This window comes from Entelurus aequoreus, linkage group LG12 (genome assembly GCF_033978785.1).
Source record: "Entelurus aequoreus isolate RoL-2023_Sb linkage group LG12, RoL_Eaeq_v1.1, whole genome shotgun sequence".
Taxonomy (NCBI): Eukaryota; Metazoa; Chordata; class Actinopteri; order Syngnathiformes; family Syngnathidae; genus Entelurus; species Entelurus aequoreus.
The window spans coordinates 65,076,448-65,098,837 of NC_084742.1; the positions used below are offsets into that span (position 1 = coordinate 65,076,448).

The window sequence follows — 22,390 nt, forward strand, 5'->3', positions numbered from 1 at the left end:
TCATAATAACATTGATTTTAATTCATTATTATTATTATTTTTTTGTTTAAATCCCACTAAAATCATTGGGGCTCCAAAAGGGTCTCACACATTAAAGTGTTCAAATAAGTCAAACATTACATTTAAAAAAAAAAATCCTTAACACTTAAGTCTCTAGATTAATTTCTGATCAATCCATCGATTATAAAAAAAAAGTTTTTTATTTGTTGGTTTTATGCCCTTTTTATCAAAGAAAACGTAGTTTTTGTATATGGCAAACACACAAAATATGCAATATTTCCCCCTACAAAATATTTCAAAGTGTAATATTTGATGTGAAGTAATTGGAGCCTTTAATATGTCAATAATTCATAACATCATTGATTTTATTTCTTTTTAAAAAAAAAATCCCACTAAAATCATTGGGGCCTCACACATTAAAGTGTTAAAATGAGTCATACATTTTAATATATATTTTTTAAAATCTTTAACACTTAAGTCTCTAGATTAATTTTGGATCGATTATAAATTTCTTGTTTTTTAATTGTTGCTTTTATGCCCTTTTTATCAAAGAAAACTTTGTTTTTTTTATGGCAAACACACAAAATATGCAATAATTCCCTAAAAAAAAAATTTCAAGGTGTAATATTTGATGTGAAGTAATTGGAGCCTTAAATATGTCAATAATTCATAACAACTTTGATTTTGATTCATTATTATTCCTTTTAAAAAATGACAGTTTAAAGTTTTAAGTGTTAAAAATAAGTTAAAATGTCTTTTTTTTTTTTTTACCTTTAACACTCAAGTCTCTACATTAATTTCAGATCGATCCATCGATTATAAGTTTCTTGTTTTTTTATTTGTTGGTTTTGTGCCCTTTTTGTTTAAAAAAAAAACTTTGTTTTTTTAATATGGCAAACACAAAATATGCAATATTTCCCCCTACAAAAAATGTCAAAGTGTAATATTTGATGTGAAGTAATTGGAGCCTTAAATATGTCAATAATTCATAACAACATTGATTTTAATTCAGTATTAAATTGTATTTATTTTTTTAAATCCCACTAAAATTATTGGGGCTCCAAGAGGGCCTCACACATTAAAGTGTTAAAATAAGTCATACATTTTAATCTTTTTTAATTTTTTTACCTTTAACACTTAAGTTTTTAGATTAATTTCGGATCAATTATAAGTGTCTTCTTTTTTATTTGTTGGTTTTATGCCCTTTTTAACAAAGAAAACTTAGTTTTTTTATATGGCAAACACAAAATATGCAATATCTTCCCCCCAAAAATGTCAAAGTGTAATATTTGATGTGAAGTAATTGGAGCCTTAAATAGGTCAATAATTCATAACAACATTGATTTTAGTTCATTATTAATTTTATTTATTTATTTTTAAAATCCCACTAAAATCATTGGGGCTCCAAAAGGGCCTCACACATTAAAGTGTTAAAATAAGTCATACATTTTAATATATATATATATTTTTTTTACCTTTAACACTTAAGTCTCTAGATTAATTTCGGATCAATTATAAGTTTCTTGTTTTTTATTTGTTGCTTTTTTGCCCTTTTTATCGAAGAAAACTTAGTTTTTCTATATGGCAAACACAAAATATGCGATAATTCCCTAAAAAAAATGTCAAAGTGTAATATTTGATGTGAAGTAATCGGAGCCCTAAATATGTCAATAATTCATAACAACTTTGATTTTGATTCATTATTATTCCTTTTTAAAAATGACAGTTTAAAGCTTTAAGTGTTAGAAATAAGACATACATTTAAATTTATTTTTTATTTTTTACCTTTAACACTTAAATTTCCAGATTAATTTCGGATCAATTATAAGTTTCTTGTTTTTTATTTGTTGCTTTTATGCCCTTTTTATCAAAGAAAACTTTTGTTTTTTATACGGCAAACACAAAATATGCAATATTTCCCCCTACAAAATATTTCAAAGTGTAATATTTGATGTGAAGTAATTGGAGCCTTAAATATGTCAATAATTCATAACAACATCGATTTTAATTCAGTATTAATTATTTTATTTTATTTTATTTTTTTAAATCCCACTAAAACCATTGGGGCTCCAAAAGGGTCGCACACATTAAAGTATTAAAATAAGTCATACATTTCAATCTTTTTACATTTTTTTACCTTTAACACTTAAGTTTCTAGATTAATTAAATTAAGTTTCTTGTTTTTTATTTGTTGGTTTTATGACCTTTTTCCTCAAAGAAAACTTAGTTTTTTTTACATGGCAAACACAAAATATGCAATATTTCCCCCCCAAAAAATGTCAAAATGGAGTATTTGATGTGAAGTAATTGGAGCTTAAATATGTCATTAATTCATAAGAACATTGATTTTGATTCATTATTATTTTTGATCATGGCATGGCAACTTTGTGTTCTTAAAGTCAACATTGCAACTTTTTCTTGTTACTTTTAACCTTTTTTTAAAAATATTTTATTCCACTTTTTTAAATAGTATTTTTACAAAGTAAAAAAATGACCCTAGGGCCGTGGACGCCCTTGCTTTATTGCATTAATGAAAAAAAAAAAAAAAGTGTTCTTACTTGAGTTGCGGGGACTGTTTCTGAGCTCCAGGCCCGGAGGCGTCGGGCAGGGGTCCGGGCTGGAAGGCCTGGCTGGGGGACGTGTTGGCCGAGCGGGCTCGCTGTGGAGAACCTTGGGCCGACTGGGACGGGGAGGCGGAGCCTGAGCGGTTTCCCCCTGCGGCGCACGTGCACACATTCAGATAAAACCAGCTCATGCAAACAAATATATTTATATATATTGTTGCTAAAAAGAGGAAGTTTGCCCACCTCGTCTGGGCTGTGTGGTCTGCAGACACAAAACATCATCAGAATAAAAAATGGTGGTGTATGAAAGTGACAAGTCTACCTTGACTGAAGATGGCGGCGGTGAGGAAACTCCCAGCAGCACTTGGGCCATCTTATGGAGGACTAAGTCCGTGATCAGCTGCTTGTCTTCCTCCACGTGCTCACCAATCAGAGGCATGGAGCTGTCCATCACCTGCAGGCCACACAGGGTCAGATGACTTCCCTCCACCAGAGGGCAGTGTTGCACCAGCACACTGCTCACTGTTGTTTTTCTACATTCATCAAACATTCACACAATAATGCTTTTCTACACCAAAATTCATCCATTTATTCTTCTTCTTCTCCAGATTTTAGTGCACTCTACCTTCCACAATTTGTTAAATGTTAAATCTAAATATAAATGTTAAATATGAAACTAAATATTAAATGTTAAATCTAAATCTCAATGTTAAATATGAATCTAAATATTACATGTTAAATATAAATGTTGAATGTAAATATAAATGTTAAATATAAATGTAAATGTTAAATGTGTATTTCAATATTATATGTAAAATGTAAATCTTAAATATGATTATTTTAATATCTATATTTAACATTGAGATTCGATATTTATATTTAGATGAAACATTTATATGTAATATTCAGATTTAACATTTATACTTAGATTTGACATTTAGATTCATATTTAATATTAAGATTTAACATTTGTATTTAGATTTAATATTTCGATTCATATTAAGATTTAAAATTCAGATCCACCATTTAAATTCTACCTGAAGTGTGAGAAAAATGAGCTAAACATTTACAATATGTGAAGAAAATCAGCTAAATGTTAGAACATCGAGTTATATTTAACATTTATATTAATATTCAACATTAAGATTTTACATTTAAATGTAATATGTGGATATTTAACATTTAGATTTTACATTTATATCTATATTTAACATTGAGATTCAACATTTATTTTTAAATTTAATATTTAAATTTAGATTAAACATTTACATGTAATATTCAGATTTAACATTTATATCTATATTTAACATTTAGATTCAACATTTATTTTTAGATTTAATATTTATATTTAGTTTAAACATTTACATGTAATATTCAGATTGAACATTTAGATTTTACATTTATATCTATATTTAACATTTAGATTCAACATTTATTTTTAGATTTAACATTTAGATTTAGATTTAACATGTAATTTTTAGTTTAATTTTTAACATTTAGATATAATATTTATACTCAGATACAACATTTATATTTAATATTTAGATACAAATTTAAACTTCATATTTAACATTTAATATTTAGGATTCATATTAACATTGAGATTAAACATTTATTTTTAGATTTAATATCTATCTTTATATTAAACATTTGAATGTAATATTTAGATATTTAACATTTAGATTTTACATTTATATCTATATTTAACATTAAGATTCAACATTTATTTTTAGATTTAATATATATATTGAGATTAAACATTTTAATGTAATATTTAGATATTTAACATTTAGATTATATATTTATATCTATATTTAACATTTAGATTTTACATTTATATCTATATTTAACATTGAGATTCAACATTTATTTTTAGACTTAATATTTAGATTTAGATTAAACATTTAAATGTAATATTTAGATATTTAACATTTATATTTTACATTTATATCTATATTTAACAAAATATTTTACATTTATATCTGTATTTAACATTGAGATTCAACATTTATTTTTAGATTTAATATATATATATATTTAGATCCAACATTTAAATGTAATATTTAGATATTTGACATTTATATTTAACATTTATATCTATATCTAACATTGAGATTCAACATTTATTTTTAGATTTAATATTTATATTTAGATGAAACATTTACGTGTAATATTCAGATTTAACATTTATACTTAGATTTAACATTTAGATTCATATTTAATATGAATAATTAACATTTATATTTCGATGTAATATTTCGATTCATATTAAGATTTAAAATTCAGATCCACCGTTTAAATTCTACCTGAAATGTGAGAAAAATGAGCTAAATATCAACAATATATTTAAATGTATTCACTTTCTGACAGTAAAAGTATAATTGCAAGTCAACATCCAAGAATAACTCCATTTGTAATCCTGCAGAAGCCCTTTTTGATCCTTGTTTGCTCCTGTAACCGGGATTTGGGTGTGGCGTGTTGGTCGCTTGAGTCATGACCACCAGAGCAGAGGCCCCGGGGCCCCGCCACTTCAAAAGGGGGCACAGGCGGGACCCACCCTGCTGATTTATTGGAAGAACGCTGCAGCACTCGGGTGTTGTTGTGCAGGCAATTAGCCACAAACAATTAACTGGAAAAAAGCTGGTCGACTTTACTCTTTGTTATTATTTACTTTGGTAACACTTTAGTATGGGGAACATATTCATTATGAATATAATATATATAAAGTAACAAAGACTTCATTTAGAGTTATTTGGACACTAGGGTTAGGGTTACTAATAAGCAATAAATGCGAGGTTATTAGTTAAGTGCTTACTGCTTGTATAATAAGGCCATGCAGAATAAGGCATTAATTATCACAATAATGACTTTGAATAAGTAGTGTCAAGAGCTGGACGAAGTGGCTGGGGAGAGGGAAGTCTGGGTTCCCCTGCTTAGGCTGCTGCCCCCGCGACCCGACCTCGGATAAGCGGAAGAAGATGGATGGATGGAAGTAGTGTCAACTTAAAAAGTTGCACTTACTTAAACATGTTGAGTGTGAGTAACATTTTCCTTCTTTTTAAGTTTATCAAACTTGTTATTTTTTAATTCATATTAACTCGTTTGCAGATGCTGTAACTGCTACTTAAAATAATTAACTCGCAGTTACTTAAAACTCTGTGGATTAAACATAATTGTGTCTTATTTTGAAAGGACAAATCATTCAATCGAATCAAGAATACATTAAGAATGAATCAATCGCATTATAGATTTGTATTGTTAGTATACTCTGTGTGTGTATTTATATATCAATTATTACGTGCTTTTATTTTGTAGCATTTGCGTGCACTTCCTCTTCAGGCGGGCGGACAGGAGGAGGAACATTTTTGAGTTGGATTATTTGTTAAGTTTAATTCATACTATTATTTAAAAGTACATTTAACATAAACTCCAAATATTTACGACCTGACACACTCAAATATTTGAGTTTATGAACTACAAAAATATGTGCCTCGCTTTTTTTGAGTTCTGCTTACTTATCCGGGTTTGCAGTGCACTTAATAATGACTAATTAAGAGCCAATATGTTACTAATTTGCATGTTAATAAGCAAATAACGAATGGTGAATATGTGTTCCCCATACTAAAGTGTTACCTTCACTTTTATCCGACACTTCATTAGGTACACCGCCTTCAAAGGGGCAAAGTATAAGAACTACTTTTAACAGTGTTGCCAAACTGTGCTGCAACTAGGGCTGCAACAACTAATCGATTAAATCGATTAAAATCTATTATTAAAATAGTTGCCGATTAATTTAGTCATCGATTCGTTGGATCCATGCTATGCACATTTTTTTTTTTTTTTTTTTTTTTTAAATTAAAAAAAAAAAAAAAATTTAAATTTTTTTTTTTAAATTTAAAAATATTTTTTTTTTTTAATTTTTTGTTAAAAAAAAATGTTTTTTTTAAAAAAAATTTTTTAAATTTAAAAAAAAATAATTTAAAATTTTTTTTTTTTTTTTTTAATTTTTTTTTTAAATTTTTTAAAATATATATATTTTTTTTAAATAAACCTTTATTTATAAACTGCAACATTTACAAACGGCTGAGAAACAATAATCAAAATAAGTATGGTGCCAGTATGCTGTTTTTTTTCAATAAAATACTGGAAAGGATAGAAATGTAGTTTGTCTCTTTTATCCGATTATTAATCGATTAATCGGAGTAATAATCGACAGATTAATCGATTATCAAATTAATCGTTAGTTGCAGCCCTAGCTGCAACCCCAATAATTAACATTTTACTTATTAGGAGTGCACAAAAAAAAAAATCAATTCACATCCGAATCGTGATTTTTACTCGCCCCGATTTTAAATTTTGAAAAATCTATTAAAAAATAAATAAAAATAGATTTAAACCCCGCCACCCAACCTCGGCAAAGCAGAAGAAGATGGATACTTAGATTATTTAAATTTAAAATTTAGATTGAACATTTATTGTTGGATTTGAATGTAATATTTAGATCAGGGGTCACCAACGCGGTGCCCGCGGGCACCAGGTCGCCCGTAAGGACCAGATGAGTAGCCCGCTGGCCTGTTCTAAAAATAGCTCAAATAGCAGCACTTACCAGTGAGCTGCCTCTATTTTTTAAATTGTATTTATTTACTAGCAAGCTGGTCTCGCTTTGCCCGACATTTTTAATTCTAAGAGAGACAAAACTCAAATAGAATTTGAAAATCCAAGAAAATAGTTTAAAGACTTGGTCTTCACTTGTTTGAATAAATTCATTAATTTTTTTACTTTGGTTCTTAAAACTTTCAGAAAGACAATTTTAGAGAAAAAATACAACCTTAAAAATGACTTTAGGATTTTTAAACAAATATACCTTTTTACCTTTTAAATTCCTTCCTCTTCTTTCCTGACAATTTAAATCGATGTTCAAGTAAATGTATCTTTTTTATTGTAAATAATAATAAATACATTTTAATTTAATTTTTCATTTTAGCTTCTGTTTTTTTGACGAAGAATATATGTGAAATATTTCTTCAAACTTATTATGATTAAAATTAAAAAAAAAATATTCTGGCAAAGCTAGAAAATCAGTAGAATCAAATTGAAATCTTATTTCAAAGTCTTTTGAATTTCTTTTAAAATTTTTGTTCTGGAAAATCTAGAATAAATAATGATTTGTCTTTGTTAGAAATATAGCTTGGTCCAATTTGTTATATATTCTAACAAAGTGCAGATTGGATTTTAACCTATTTAAAACATGTCATCCAAATTCTAAAATTAATCTTAATCAGGAAAAATTACTAATGATGTTCCATAAATTATTTTTTAAATTTTTTCCAAAAGATTCAAATTAGCTAGTTTTTCTCTTCTTTTTTTCGGTTGAATTTTGAATTTTAAAGAGTCGAAATTGAAGATAAACTATGTTTCAAAATTTAATTGTCATTTTTTTCGTGTTTTCTCCTCTTTTAAACCGTTCAATTAAGTGTAAATATCATTAATTATTAATAATAACATAGAGTTAAAGGTAAATTGAGCAAATTGGCTATTTCTGGCAATTTATTTAAGTGTGTATCAAACTGGTAGCCCTTCGCATTAATCAGTACCCAAGAAGGTTTCAAAAAGGTTGGTGACCCCTGATTTAGATGTATATTTATTATCTAGAATTACAATTTAATTTACATTCAACATTTATAAATGTAACTTAGATATCGGTTTTCACTATGTAAAGCGCTTTGAGTCACTAGAGAAAAGCGCTATATAAATGTAATTCACTTCACTAAAATGTGCATCTATATTTAACATTTAGATTTAACATTTTCTTTAACAAAATTGTTGTTTGGCGTAAAAAAACAGGTTTTCTTTAACAAAATTGTTGTGTTTGCCATAAAAAAACAGGCTTTCTTTAACTATTGATTCATATTTATTTTTGTAATCAGCCTCACCTAAGCCTTGATCCTAATATTTGGAATTAACACATGCTTTCACATCATTTGTAATAATGATTGAATATGGATCAAATGAAGAAGTGTTCCAAATGCAGCCTGCAGGGAGAAGTGTCATGGTGGAAGTCTTGGTCACAAACAAAAAGCACTTTTCCCCGCCTGTGATGGACGGAAGGATGTAGCCTAATTAAATCCCACCCCGCTCACTGATAAAGAAAGGTCCAACATTTCTCAGTCCAGCTCCAAGACGTCTCCGGGGAGTCGCTGGATACTTCCCCAAGTAGCTGAGCGTTAATACAAAGAGGGCGGGGCTAAAGGCTGCGGTTTAGACAGTGAGAAGTGTGATGTCATGCCGTCACGCCCAAATATGGGCATGTCGTAACCTCGCAAGGACGTCAGCGGCTGTTGTAAAAACAATGACGGCAGAGATAAGATGTCTGCCACTGCTCTCCAGAGGACCATCCTCCCTCACATTTCCTAAATAAAGACTTTTATTTGATTATTTTTACACTTCCTGTCCTGCTAGCGTCCAATACAAACAGCTAGAGGGACGCTACTTTTTTTTTAAAATTGTTGACTGTACAATATCTCGGTTTGAGGACTGGCTTTTTCCGGGTCATTTTATAAAAATGCAAAAGGATTAGAAAAAATGTATGGTTTGCATTAAAGAAGAAGTCCTAAACATCACCAAATATGTAGAAAATTAAATAAGGAAACAACATGGCAGCATCTCTTTTCCCTGGTACTTGCTCAGTCGCCAGAATGTTACCTTGAAATGCAATTACCTTTATTATTTTTGCTCAGTCGCTAGAATTTTACCTCAAAATTGTATTATTTTTGATTATTTTTACTCAGTCGCCAGAAATTTACCTTGAAATTGTATTATTTTGATTATTTTTGCTTAGTCGCCAGAGTTTTACCTTGAAATTGTGTTATTTTGATTATTTTTGCTTAGTCGACAGAGTTTTACCTTAAATGTAAATATTTTTATTATTTTTGCTCAGTCGCCAGAATTTTACCTAGCAATTGTATTATTTTTGATTATTTTTGCTCAGTCGCCAGAATTTTACTTTGAATAGTAATTATTTTTGCTCAGTCACCAGAATTTTACCTTGACATGTAATTATTTGTATTATTTTTGCTCAGTCGCCAGAATTTTACCTTGACATTTTATTATTTTTGCTCAGTCGCCATAAATTTACCTTGAAATTGTATTATTTTGATTATTTTTGCTTAGTCGCCAGAGTTTTACCTTGAAATGTAATTATTTTAATTGTTTCTGCTCAGTCGCCAGAATTTTACCTTGAAATTGTATTATTTTGATTATTTTTGCTAAGTTGCCAGAGTTTTACCTTAAATGTAAATATTTTAATTATTTTTGCTCAGTCGCCAGAATTTTACCTAGAAATTGTATTATTTTTGATTATTTTTGCTCAGTCGCCAAAATGTTACTCTGAATAGTAATTATTTTTGCTCAGTCACCAGAATTTTACATTGACATGTAATTATTTTTATTATTTTTGCTCAGTCGCCAGAAATTTACCTTGGAATTTAATTATGTTGATTATTTTTGCTTAGTCGCCAGAATTTTACCTTGAAATTGTATTATTGTTGATTATTTCTGCTCGGTCGTCAGAATTTTACTTTGAAAAGTAATAATTTTTGCTGAGTCACCAGAATTTTACCTTGACAATTTTTTTTTAAAAATTATTTTAGCTCAGTCACCAGAAATTTACCTTGAAATTGTATTATTTTGATTATTTTTGCTTAGTCGCCAGAGTTTTACCTTGAAATGTAATTACCTATTTTAATTTTTTTTTTGCTCAGTCGCCAAAATTTTACCTCAAAATTGTATTATTTTTGATTATTTTTACTCAGTCGCCAGAATTTCACCTTGAAAGTGTATTATTTTTTATCATTTTTGCTCAGTTACCAGAATTTCACCTTGAAATGTAATCATTTTGATTATTTTTGCTTAGTCACCAGAATTTTACCTTGAAATGAAACAATTTGTATTATTTTTGTATTTATTTAAAAAAAAATGTAAATAATTTTTAGGCCATCCATCCATCCATTTCCTACCGCTTGTCCCTCCATATTTCTGTTAATGGAAAAACAGTACCATCGTATTTTTTTTCACAGTAAAATTCTGGCGACTGAACAACCGTTTTTTTTTTTTTTTTTTTTTTTTACTGTTAAATCTATGGTCATTTTTACAGTGTACAATTTGATAGATAATAATATCTCTGTTAATAAAAATGCAACAGGATATCAAAAATGTATAGTTTGCATACAAAAGGAAGTCATGTACATCGGTAAATATGGAGAAAATAGCAGCAAGAAAAATAAAATGAGTAATCAGCAGTTTTCCAACTATTCATACACAACATCTAAACTATTCATACACGTGCCCAGCATCTGAATAGGACTTTTTCAACATACTTTGTGGTAAAACATCAACAATTTTACCCTGAAATGTTATTATTTTTATTATGTCGGGCCATTCAAAATGATGTATGGAATCATATAAAACCACCATGATCTATCCTACTCTGTTGGAGACTATGAAGGCTATACTCTTTGTTGACATATCTTCCCAGTTTTTGCCCCAGAGTCCGTCAAGGTTTTGACACGAGTGTTTGCACTTTAACTACCATAAACATAAACACCCTCTCCAAGTCATCTAAGTACATAAACACCCTCTCCAAGTCCCTCCGGTCCACCGTGTCACGCCGACTGCAAACTGACCTCGATGATGTAGTCCTTGCCATCTTTCCCGTGCACGGCCTTCACCGCACACACGTCCAGACCACCGAACATCTCGGCACAGGAGTCCACCCACACTCGGTATCTGGGACACACACACACACACACACACACACACACACACACACACACACACACACACACACACACACACACACACACACACACACACACACACACACACACACACACACACACACACACACACACACACACACACACACACACACACACAATAACTGTGTTGTTTTGCAGTCACTCTCCAAATGAAGGTTGTCATTGTGATCAATCATCTTTTATCACCTGTCAGTCATGGCGATCTGCTCCAACATGGCCGACCCCGTGTTGGCCTTCCAGTTCCCAGAAATTGAAGTCCGCCTTCAAGTCAAGGAGAAAAAAAAAACACCATTTAAAGGAGGTTAAAGGGCCCCGTCTCGCTCGTTTCAGTCCCCGAAACCCAGCTCTATGGTCACTTTTTGACCCTCTGGGGCATCCGTACTTTATTGAGAGTTAAAGGCCTACTGAAATGAAATGTTCTTATTTAAACGGGGATAGCAGATCCATTCTATGTGTCGTACTTGATCATTTCGCGATATTGCCATATTTTTGCTGAAAGGATTTAGTAGAGAACATCGACGATAAAGTTCGCAACTTTTGATCGCTGATAAAAAAGCGAGAAAGCGACGATTACCCCATTAATTTGAGCCAGGATGAAAGATTCGTGGATGAGGAACGTTAGAGTGACGGACTAGAATGCAGTGCAAGACGTATCTTTTTTCGCTCTGACCGTAACTTAGGTACAAGCTGGCTCATTGGATTCTACACTCTCTCCTTTTTCTATTGTGGATCACAGATTTGTATTTTAAACCACCTCGGATACTATATCCTCTTGAAAATGAGAGTCGAGAACGCGAAATGGACATTCACAGTGACTTTTATCTCCACGACAATACATCGGCGAAGCACTTTAGCTACGGAGCTAACGTGATAGCATGGGGCTTAACTGCAGATAACAACAAAAGAAATAAGCCCCTGACTGGAAGGATAGACAGAAGATCAACAATACTATTAAACCATGGACATGTAACTACACGGTTAATGCTTTCCAGCCTGGCGAAGCCTAGCAATGCTGTTGCTAACGACGCCATTGAAGCTAACTTAGCTACGGGACCTCGACAGAGCTATGCTAAAAACATTAGCTCTCCACCTACGCCAGCCCTCATCTGCTCATCAACACCCGTGCTCACCTGCGTTCCAGCGATCGACGGCGCGACGAAGGACTTCACCCGATCATCGATGCGGTCGGCGGCCCGGAGACGGAGGAAGTCAAGGTGAGGACAGCGGCGCGGCGGCGGGCGTTGTAGCGTCGGATAGCGCGTCTGCTATCCAAGTCAAAGTCCTCCTGGTTGTGTTGCTGCAGCCAGCCGCTAATACACCGCTTCCCACCTACAGCTTTCTTCTTTGCAGTCTTCATTGCTCATTAAACAAATTGCAAAAGATTCACCAACACAGATGTCCAGAATACTGTGGAATTTTGAGATGACAATGTGTCCCAATACTTCCGTTCACTCCATGACGTCACGCGCATACGTCATCATACATAGACGTTTCCAACCGGAAGTTTAGCGGGAAATTTAAAATGTCACTTTATAAGTTAACCCGGCCGTATTGGCATGTGTTGCAATGTTAAGATTTCATCATTGATATATAAACTATCAGACTGCGTGGTCACTAGTAGTGGCTTTCAGTAGGCCTTTAGGGACTAGAAATGTCCTCAGGAAGTTGAAAAAATGTTTTTTATTTGATTTGAACAGTTTTTCTTAACCATAGGGCAGATATTTTCTGCTAGCCCAGTTTGTCAGCTGTGATCCATACGGGCCTAATAAAGGGTTAAAGTAAACAATATCATTAGCTTGGTATTTGTTTATGACTGAAGTTGATTGAGAGAATTGAGAAAAAAAAAAAGGAAAAAAATAATAACTATACTTACATTTCAGAGTATAATTCTGGTGACTGAGCAAACATAATAAAAGTAATTACATTTCAAGGTAAAATTCTGGTGACTGAGGAATTATTAAAAATCCCTCCGTCGTCATATCTTTCATAATGAGTGTGAACGATTTAAAAAAAAAAAAAAAAGTGCAGTTCCCCTTTAAGAAACTTCTGCATTATGAAAGATATGACGATGGAGGGATTTTTTAATAATTGCTCAGTCACCAGAATTTTACCTTGAAATGTAATTATTTTTATGATGTCTGCTCAGTCGCCAGAATTTTATCTTGAAATGTAATTATTTTTATTATTTTTGCTCAGTCACCAGAATTTTACCTTGAAATGTAAGTATCGTTATTATTTTTGAACAAAAAAAATGTCCTCAGGAAGTTGAAAAAAATGTTTATTATTTGAACAGTTTTTCTTAACCATAGGACAGTCACCAGAATTCTACCTTGAAATGTAATTATTTTTATTATTTTTGCTCAGTCACCAGAATTTTACCTTGAAATGTAATTATTTTTATTATTTTTGCTCAGTCACCAGAATTTTACCTTGAAATGTAATTATTTTATTATTTTTGCTCAGTTGCTAGAATTATACCTTGTAATGTAATTATTTTTGCTCAGTCGCCAGAATTTTACTTTGAAATTTAAGTATCGTTATTATTTTAGGACAAAAAATTGGAAATTGAAAATTATGTTTTTTATTTGATTTGTTTTTGATTTGAACAATTTTTCTTAGCCATTGATGGGCTAGCAGAAAATATCAGTTTGTCAGCTGTGATCCGTACGGGCCTAATAAAGGGTTAAAATAAAAAATATCATTTGTTTTTTTTGTTTTTTTATGACTGAAGTTGATTGAGAGAATTGAGCTAAAAAAAAAAAAAAAAAGGGAAAAAAAAAGGAATCCAAAACATTTTTTTTTAACTTCCTGAGGACATTTTTTGTCCAAAAATAATAACGATACTTAAATTTCAAAGTAAAATTCTGGCGACTGAGCAAAAATAATTACATTACAAGGTAAAATTATGGCGACTGAGCAAAAATAATAAAAATAATTACATTACAAGGTAAAATTCTGGCGACTAAGGAAAGATAATAAAAATAATTACATTACAAGGTAAAATTCTGGCGACTGAGCAAAAATAATTACATTACTAGGTATAATTCTGGCGACTGAGCAAAAATAATAAAAATAATTAAATTTCAAGGTAAAATTCTGGCTACTGAGCAAAAATAATAAAAATAATTACATTACAAGGTATAATTCTGGCGACTGAGCAAAAATAATAAAAATAATTACATTACAAGGTGTAATTCTGGCGACTGAGCAAAAATAATAAAAATAATTACATTACAAGGTAAAATTCTGGGGACTAAGGAAAGATAATAAAAATAATTACATTACAAGGTAAAATTCTGGCGACTGAGCAAAAATAATTACATTACAAGGTATAATTCTGGCGACTGAGCAAAAATAATACAAATAATTACATTTCAAGATAAAATTCTGGCGACTGAGCAAAAATAATTACAAACACATCACAAGGTATAATTCTGGCGTCTGAGCAATTATTAAAAATCCCTCCGCTGTCATATCTTTCATAATGAGTGTGAACGATTAAAAAAAAAAAAGGTGCAGTTCCCATTTAAGAAACGTCTGCATTTTTTTTTTTTTATCATATGAAAGATATGACGACGGAGGGATTTTTAATAATTGCTCAGTTACCATAATTTTACCTTGAAATGTAATTACTTTTATTATGTTTGCTCAGTCGCCAGAATTCTACCTTGAAATGTAATTATTTTTGCTCAGTCGCCAGGATTTTACTTTGAAATGTAATTATTTTTATTATTTTTGCTCAGTCGCCAGAATTTTACCTTGAAATGTAATTATTTTTATTATTTTTGCTCAGTCGCCAGAATTTTACCTTGAAATGTAATTATTTTTATTATTTTTGCTCAGTCGCCAGAATTTTACCTTGAAATGTAATTATTTTTATTATTTTTGCTCAGTCGCCAGAATTTTACCTTGAAATGTAATTAATTTTATTATTTTTGCCCAGTCGCCAGAATTCTACCTCGAAATGTAAGTATCGTTTTTATTTTTGGACAAAAAAATGTCCTCAGGAAGTTGAAAACATATTTTTTGTTTTAACCCTTTGAATGCACATTTGACCAAATTAGGTAAGTTTTTTTTAACTTCTGAAAAATGTGCAAAAAATTCTAATTATATTATTCTAACCCCCCATAAATAGGACAATGTATCAAAATTAGTTGTTGTTTTTTTTAACTAATTGATGGTCTAGCAGAAAATATCAGTTTCTCAGCCGTGATCCGTACGGGCCTAATAAAGGGTTAAAATAAACAATATCATTTTCTTTTATTTTTTTTTATGACTGAAGTTGATTGAGAGAATTGAGCAAAAAAAAAAAGGGAAAAAAAAATGAATCCAAAACATTTTTTTTAACTTCCTGAGGACATTTTTTTTGTCCAAAAATAATAACGATACTTAAATTTCAAAGTAAAATTCTGGCAACTGAGCAAAAATAATTACATTACAAGGTAAAATTCTGGCGACTGAGCAAAAATAATAAAAGTAATTACATTACAAGGTAAAATTCTGGCGACTGAGCAAAAATAATAAAAGTAATTACATTTCTGGTAACTGAGCAATTTTTAAAAATCCCTTCGTTGTCATATCTTTCATAATGAGTGTGAACGATTCGCCAGAATTTTACCTTGTAATGTGATTATTTTTATTATGTTTGCTCAGTCGCCAGAATTTTACCTTGAAATGTATTTATTTTTATTATTTTTGCTCAGTCGCCAGAATTTTACCTTGAAATGTAATTATTTTTATTATTTTTGCTCAGTCGCCAGAATTTTACCTTGAAATGTAATTATTTTTATTATTTTTGCTCAGTCGCCAGAATTCTACCTTGAAATGTAATTATTTTTGCTCAGTTGCCGGAATTTTACTTTGAAATGTAAGTATCGTTATTATTTTTGGACGAAAAAAATGTCCTCAGGAAGTTGAAAAAATGTTTTTGATTTGGTTTGTTTTTGATTTGAACAGTTTTTCTTAACCATAGGGGCCTATTTATGGGCTAGCAGAAAATATCAGTTTCTCAGCTGTGATCCGTACGGGCCTAATAAAAGGTTAAAATAAACAATATCATTAGTTTGGTATTTTTTTATGACTGAAATTGATTGAGAGAATTGAGAAGAAAAAAAAAAGGAAAAAAAAATCTGAATCCAAAAATTTTTTTTTTACTTCCTGAGGAAATTTTTTTGTCCAAAAATAATAACGATAATTACATTTCAAAGTAAAATTCTGGCGACTGAGCAAAAATAATACAAATAATTAAATTTCAAGGTAAAATTCTGGCGACTGAGCAAAAATAATACAAATACTTACATTTCAAGGTAAAATTCTGGTGACTGAGCAAAAATAATAAAAATAATAAATTTTCAATGTAAAATTCTGGTGACTGAGCAAAAATAATAAAAATAATTACATTTCAAGGTAAAATTCTGGCGACTGAGCAAAAATAATAAAAATAATACAATTTCAAGGTAAAATTCTGGCGACTGAGCAAAAATAATACAAATAATTACATTTCAAGGTAAAATGCTGGCGACTGAGCAGACATAATAAAAATAATAAAATTTCAAGGTAAAATTCTGGTGACTGAGCAAAAATAATACAAATAATTACATTTCAAGGTAAAATGCTGGCGACTGAGCAGACATAATAAAAATAATAAAATTTCAAGGTAAAATTCTGGTGACTGAGCAAAAATAATACAAATAATTACATTTCAAGGTAAAATTCTGGCGACTGAGCAGACATAATAAAAATAATAACATTTCAAGGTAAAACTCTGGCGACTGAGCCTATTTTTTTGCCATGGGTCAGAGGTCAGCTTGTGTGGAGTTCTAAAAGCAAACATGCTCCCTTCCTGGGGTTCTTACATGTAGGCCTTGTAGTTGCTGCCGATCTTCTGGATGCGGATGTCGTACTTGGACTGCACGTAGGGCTCGGTCGTGGCGTAGGTGCCGGCCAGCGCCACCACGCTGGTGATGTCCTGGAAGTCCTGCTGGTTTTCAACTTTGATCTGCAGGCCAGACGTCACCAATTAGAAAGTTTGCGCTGGTACGCAAGGCGGGATAATGACCGGTCCCGACTTGGTAACACGTGACTTGGTAACACGTGACTTGGTAACACGTGCGCTGTGACCCACGTCACTTTGTCCTTCCATGATGGAGGACATGACACCAGGGCTGGAAAACAAACATGACCTTCCTGCATATTGCATATTATTTCATGCAACACACCATTTTTTTTTTTTTTTTTTAGTCATACCAATGGATTCCAAAGCTAGCTTTCCATCAGTTTGTTGGTAAACAATAATAACGATAATGAAGTGGCCCTCCAAGGGCTTCCGGAACTCAGTTGAAAATGAGTTTGACGGTGGTAAAAAAAAATGAATCCATTCACATCCAAATAGCAAGTTTTATTCATTCTTATTCTAAATCAATTAATAATTTTCCGGGAAAAATAAATAAATAAATAAAATAAAATAATATACTGTATATATATATTTAAAAAAAAATTTTTTTTTTAATTTTTTTAATTTTTAATTTTATGGTGCTGGATGATTTTTTTTTTCCTGTGCCATGACTAGGGAAGGTTGTTTGGATCGGGTCATACAAGTAATTGATGTGTGTGTTGACTCTAGTTTTCAACACTCTTAACTCACTGAGGACTTTTTAGCTGATATATTTTGAGTATTTAGCTCACTTTTTTCCACATTTAAATGGTTACATCTAAATATTAAAAATAAAAGTTGAATCTAAATACAAATGTTAAATATGAGTATATTTGTTAAATACAAATCTAAATGCAAAATAATTAAAAAAGAGACATGTTTACGATTTTATATTTTAGGACTGAAGTTTATCTTAAGATTTTATACAGATTTTTATAGGAATAATATCTGAAAATTATGAAAACATTAAAATAAATACTATATCCAATTAGCAAGTTGTATTTATTCCGATCCTAAATCAATTCATAATTGTTGAATATATATATATATATATATAAATATATATATGCATGTATATACTGTATGTGTACAAATTACAATAATATAATGGATTTAAATGGGTGTAATTTCAATTTTTTTTTTTTGTTGCTGGTTTAATTTTTTTTTCCTGTGCCATGACTAGGGAAGGTTGTTTGGATCGGGTCATACAAATGGATGCTGTGCTTGTTGACTCTCGTTTTCTACACTCTTAACTCACTGAGGACTTTTTTAGCTGATATATTTTGAGTATTTAGCTCACTTTTTTTTTCCACATTCAAGGCAGCATTTAAATATTAAATATAAATGTTAAATCTCAATATATTTGTTAAATACAAATCTAAATGCAAAATAAATAAAAAAAAAAGACATGTTTACTATTTGATATTTTAGGATTGAAGTTGATTTAGAGATTGTATACATATTTTTATACACATTTAATACATTCCTAACTCCCTGAGGACTTAAAAAAAAAAAAATCCTGGTGCTACTTGCATTTTTTTTCCTGTACCATGACTAGGGAAGGTTGTTTGGACCGGGTCACACAAGTGAATGCTGTGCTTGTTGACTCTAGTTTTCTACACTTTTAACCCACTGAGGACTTTTTAGCTGATATGTTTTGAGCATTTAGCTCACTTTTTTTCCACATTTAAGGCAGCATTTAAATGGTTATATCTAAATATTAAATATAAATGTTGAATCTAAATATATTTGTTAAAACAATTAAAAAAAGACATGTTTACTATTTGATATTTTAGGACTGAAGTTGACTTAGAGATTGTGTACATATTTTTATACACATTCAATACATTCCTAACTCCCTGAGGACTTAAAAAAAAAAATCCTGGTGCTACTTGCATTATTTTTCCTGTACCATGACTAGGGAAGGTTGTTTGGACCGGGTCACACAAGTGAATGCTGTGCTTGTTGACTGTAGTTTTCTACACTCTTAACTCACTGAGGACTTTTTAGCTGATATATTTTGAGTATTTAGCTCACTTTTTTTCCACATTTAAAGCAGCATTTAAATGGTTAAATATAAATATTAAATATAAATGTTAAATTTGAATATATTTGTTAAAACAATTTAAAAAAGACATGTTTACTATTTGATATTTTAGGACTGAAGTTGACTTAGAGATTGTATACATATTTTTATACACATTTAATACATTCCTAACTCCCTGAGGACTTTTAAAAAAAAATCCTGGTGCTACTTGCATTTTTTTTCCTGTACCATGACTAGGGAAGGTTGTTTGGACCGGGTCACACAAGTGAATGCTGTGCTTGTTGACTCTAGTTTTCTACACTTTTAACCCACTGAGGACTTTTTAGCTGATATGTTTTGAGTATTTAGCTCACTTTTTTTCCACATTTAAGGCAGCATTTAAATGGTTATATCTAAATATTAAACATAAATGTTAAATCTAAATATATTTGTTAAAACAATTAAAAAAAGACATGTTTACTATTTGATATTTTAGGACTGAAGTTGATTTAGAGATTGTATACATATTTTTATACACATTTAATACATTCCTAACTCCCTGAGGACTTTTAAAAAAAAATCCTGGTGCTACTTGCATTATTTTTCCTGTACCATGACTAGGGAAGGTTGTTTGGACCGGGTCACACAAGTGAATGCTGTGCTTGTTGACTGTAGTTTTCTACACTCTTAACTCACTGAGGACTTTTTAGCTGATATATTTTGAGTATTTAGCTCACTTTTTTTCCACATTTAAGGCAGCATTTAAATGGTTAAATATAAATATTAAATATAAATGTTAAATTTGAATATATTTGTTAAAACAATTAAAAAAAGACATGTTTACTATTTGATATTTTAGGACTGAAGTTGACTTAGAGATTGTATACATATTGTTATACACATTCAATACATTCCTAACTCCCTGAGGACTTTTTTAAAAAAATCCTGATGCTACTTGCATTTTTTTTCCTGTACCATGACTAGGGAAGGTTGTTTGGATCAGGTCATACAAGTAAATGCTGTGTGTGTTGACTCTGGTTTTCCAAACTCGTAACTCACTGGGGACTTTTTAGCTGATATATGTTGAGTAATTAGCTCACTTTTTTTTTCCACATTTAAGGCAGCATTTAAATGGTTAACACAGACATTGATGATGCATTATTACACGGCAACCAGCCACTAAGTGATTCATTTACGTGCGAGAAATTGCAGGAAAATAATTCAACCAATTTGTGTGTATGGAACTCACCTTGCCCATGCCAGAGTGCGCATGACCCATCTTCACCACCACCGGATAGGAAGGGCTGGTGACCTGAAACACAAACTTATGTTACCACTCTCACCTGGATAGTAGAAGGTTGTGTACGTAAACCCACAAGTTGGTCAACTCTCACATCCAACTTAGACCCGGAGACGGCGATAAAGACACCAAAAGATGCTCGTTCGCACCCACATTTTTCTTTTTAACCATTTATGAGGATTTGGATTAATTCTTCATGTAAAGGGGAAGATATAAACATCCCATCAGTCTTTATTCCAGTGAGAGCAGACATTGTACAGTAAGTGATAGTTTTATTATGTTTGTATATCGTGTTTAGCTCTTAGCAATACTGCTACATGATGCTTAGTGTTGACCAAAGCTGCATCTGTTTAGCACACATCTTCTAAAACTTGTACTTCATCCTCTTTATGTTCAGGCTCAAAAATGGAAGTTTTTGTCCTAAAGTAGTCTTTGTTGTCTCTCATCATGTTTTTTTTGTTGAAGGGAAAGTGAAGGTTGTGGTGCTTAAACTGATCAACATACTGTATGTAAATATTACACATTATTATGAATGTTACTACATGACATATATACTTACATCATGTATATATTACATGTTATTATGAATGTTACTAGATACTACATATATACTTACATCATGTATATATTACATGTTATTATGAATGTTACTAGATACTACATATATACTTACATCATGTAAATATTACATGTTATTATGAATGTTACTACATGACATATATACTTACATCATGTATATATTACATGTTATTATGAATGTTACTAGATACTACATATATACTTACATCATGTATATATTACATGTTATTATAAATGTTACTACATGGCATATATACTTACATCATGTATATATTACATGTTATTATGAATGTTACTACATTACATCTATACTTACATCATGTATATATTACATGTTATTATGAACGTTACTACATGACATATATACTTACATCATGTATATATGACATGTTATTATGAATGTTACATTACATATATACGTACATCATGTATATATTACATGTTATTATGAATGTTACTACATTACATATATACTTACATCATGTATATATTACATGTTATTATGAACGTTACTACATGACATATATACTTACATCATGTATATATGACATGTTATTATGAATGTTACTACATGACATATATACTTACATCATGTATATATTACATGTTATTATGAATGTTACTACATGACATATATACTTACATCATGTATATATTACATGTTATTATGAATGTTACTACATTACATATATACTTACATCATGTATATATTACATGTTATTATGAACGTTACTACATGACATATATACTTACATCATGTATATATGACATGTTATTATGAATGTTACTACATTACATATATACATACATCATGTATATATTACATGTTATTATGAATGTTACTACATTACATATATACTTACATCATGTATATATCACATGTTATTATGAATGTTACTACATGACATATATACTTACATCATGTATATATGACATGTTATTATGAACGTTACTACATGACATATATACTTACATCATGTATATATTACATGTTATTATGAATGTTACTACATGACATATATACTTACATCATGTATATATTACATGTTATTATGAATGTTACTACATGACATATATACTTACATCATGTATATATTACATGTTATTATGAATGTTATTACATGACATATATACTTACATCATGTATATTTTACATGTTATTATGAATGTTAC

The 22,390-nt window shown here is 30.4% G+C and overlaps 1 protein-coding gene across 4 annotated transcripts in view; it reads right to left on the reverse strand.

Moving 5' to 3' along the window:
* LOC133662452 (synapsin-3-like) overlaps positions 1 to 22,390 on the reverse strand; it is a 342,835-nt gene that overhangs the window by 60,335 nt on the left and 260,110 nt on the right. For 3 of the 4 annotated variants that reach the window (XM_062066460.1, XM_062066459.1, XM_062066461.1), the window contains 7 exons: positions 20,588 to 20,650; positions 17,236 to 17,378; positions 11,567 to 11,641; positions 11,246 to 11,348; positions 2,887 to 3,018; positions 2,808 to 2,826; positions 2,559 to 2,715 (listed from right to left, as the gene is read on the reverse strand). In XM_062066460.1, coding sequence (XP_061922444.1) covers positions 2,559 to 2,715; positions 2,808 to 2,826; positions 2,887 to 3,018; positions 11,246 to 11,348; positions 11,567 to 11,641; positions 17,236 to 17,378; positions 20,588 to 20,650 — 692 coding nt within the window. Of the gene's footprint in view, positions 1 to 2,558; positions 2,716 to 2,807; positions 3,019 to 11,245; positions 11,349 to 11,566; positions 11,642 to 17,235; positions 17,379 to 20,587; positions 20,651 to 22,390 lie in introns of all 4 variants that reach the window. The other variant, XM_062066458.1, reaches the window with a different exon arrangement.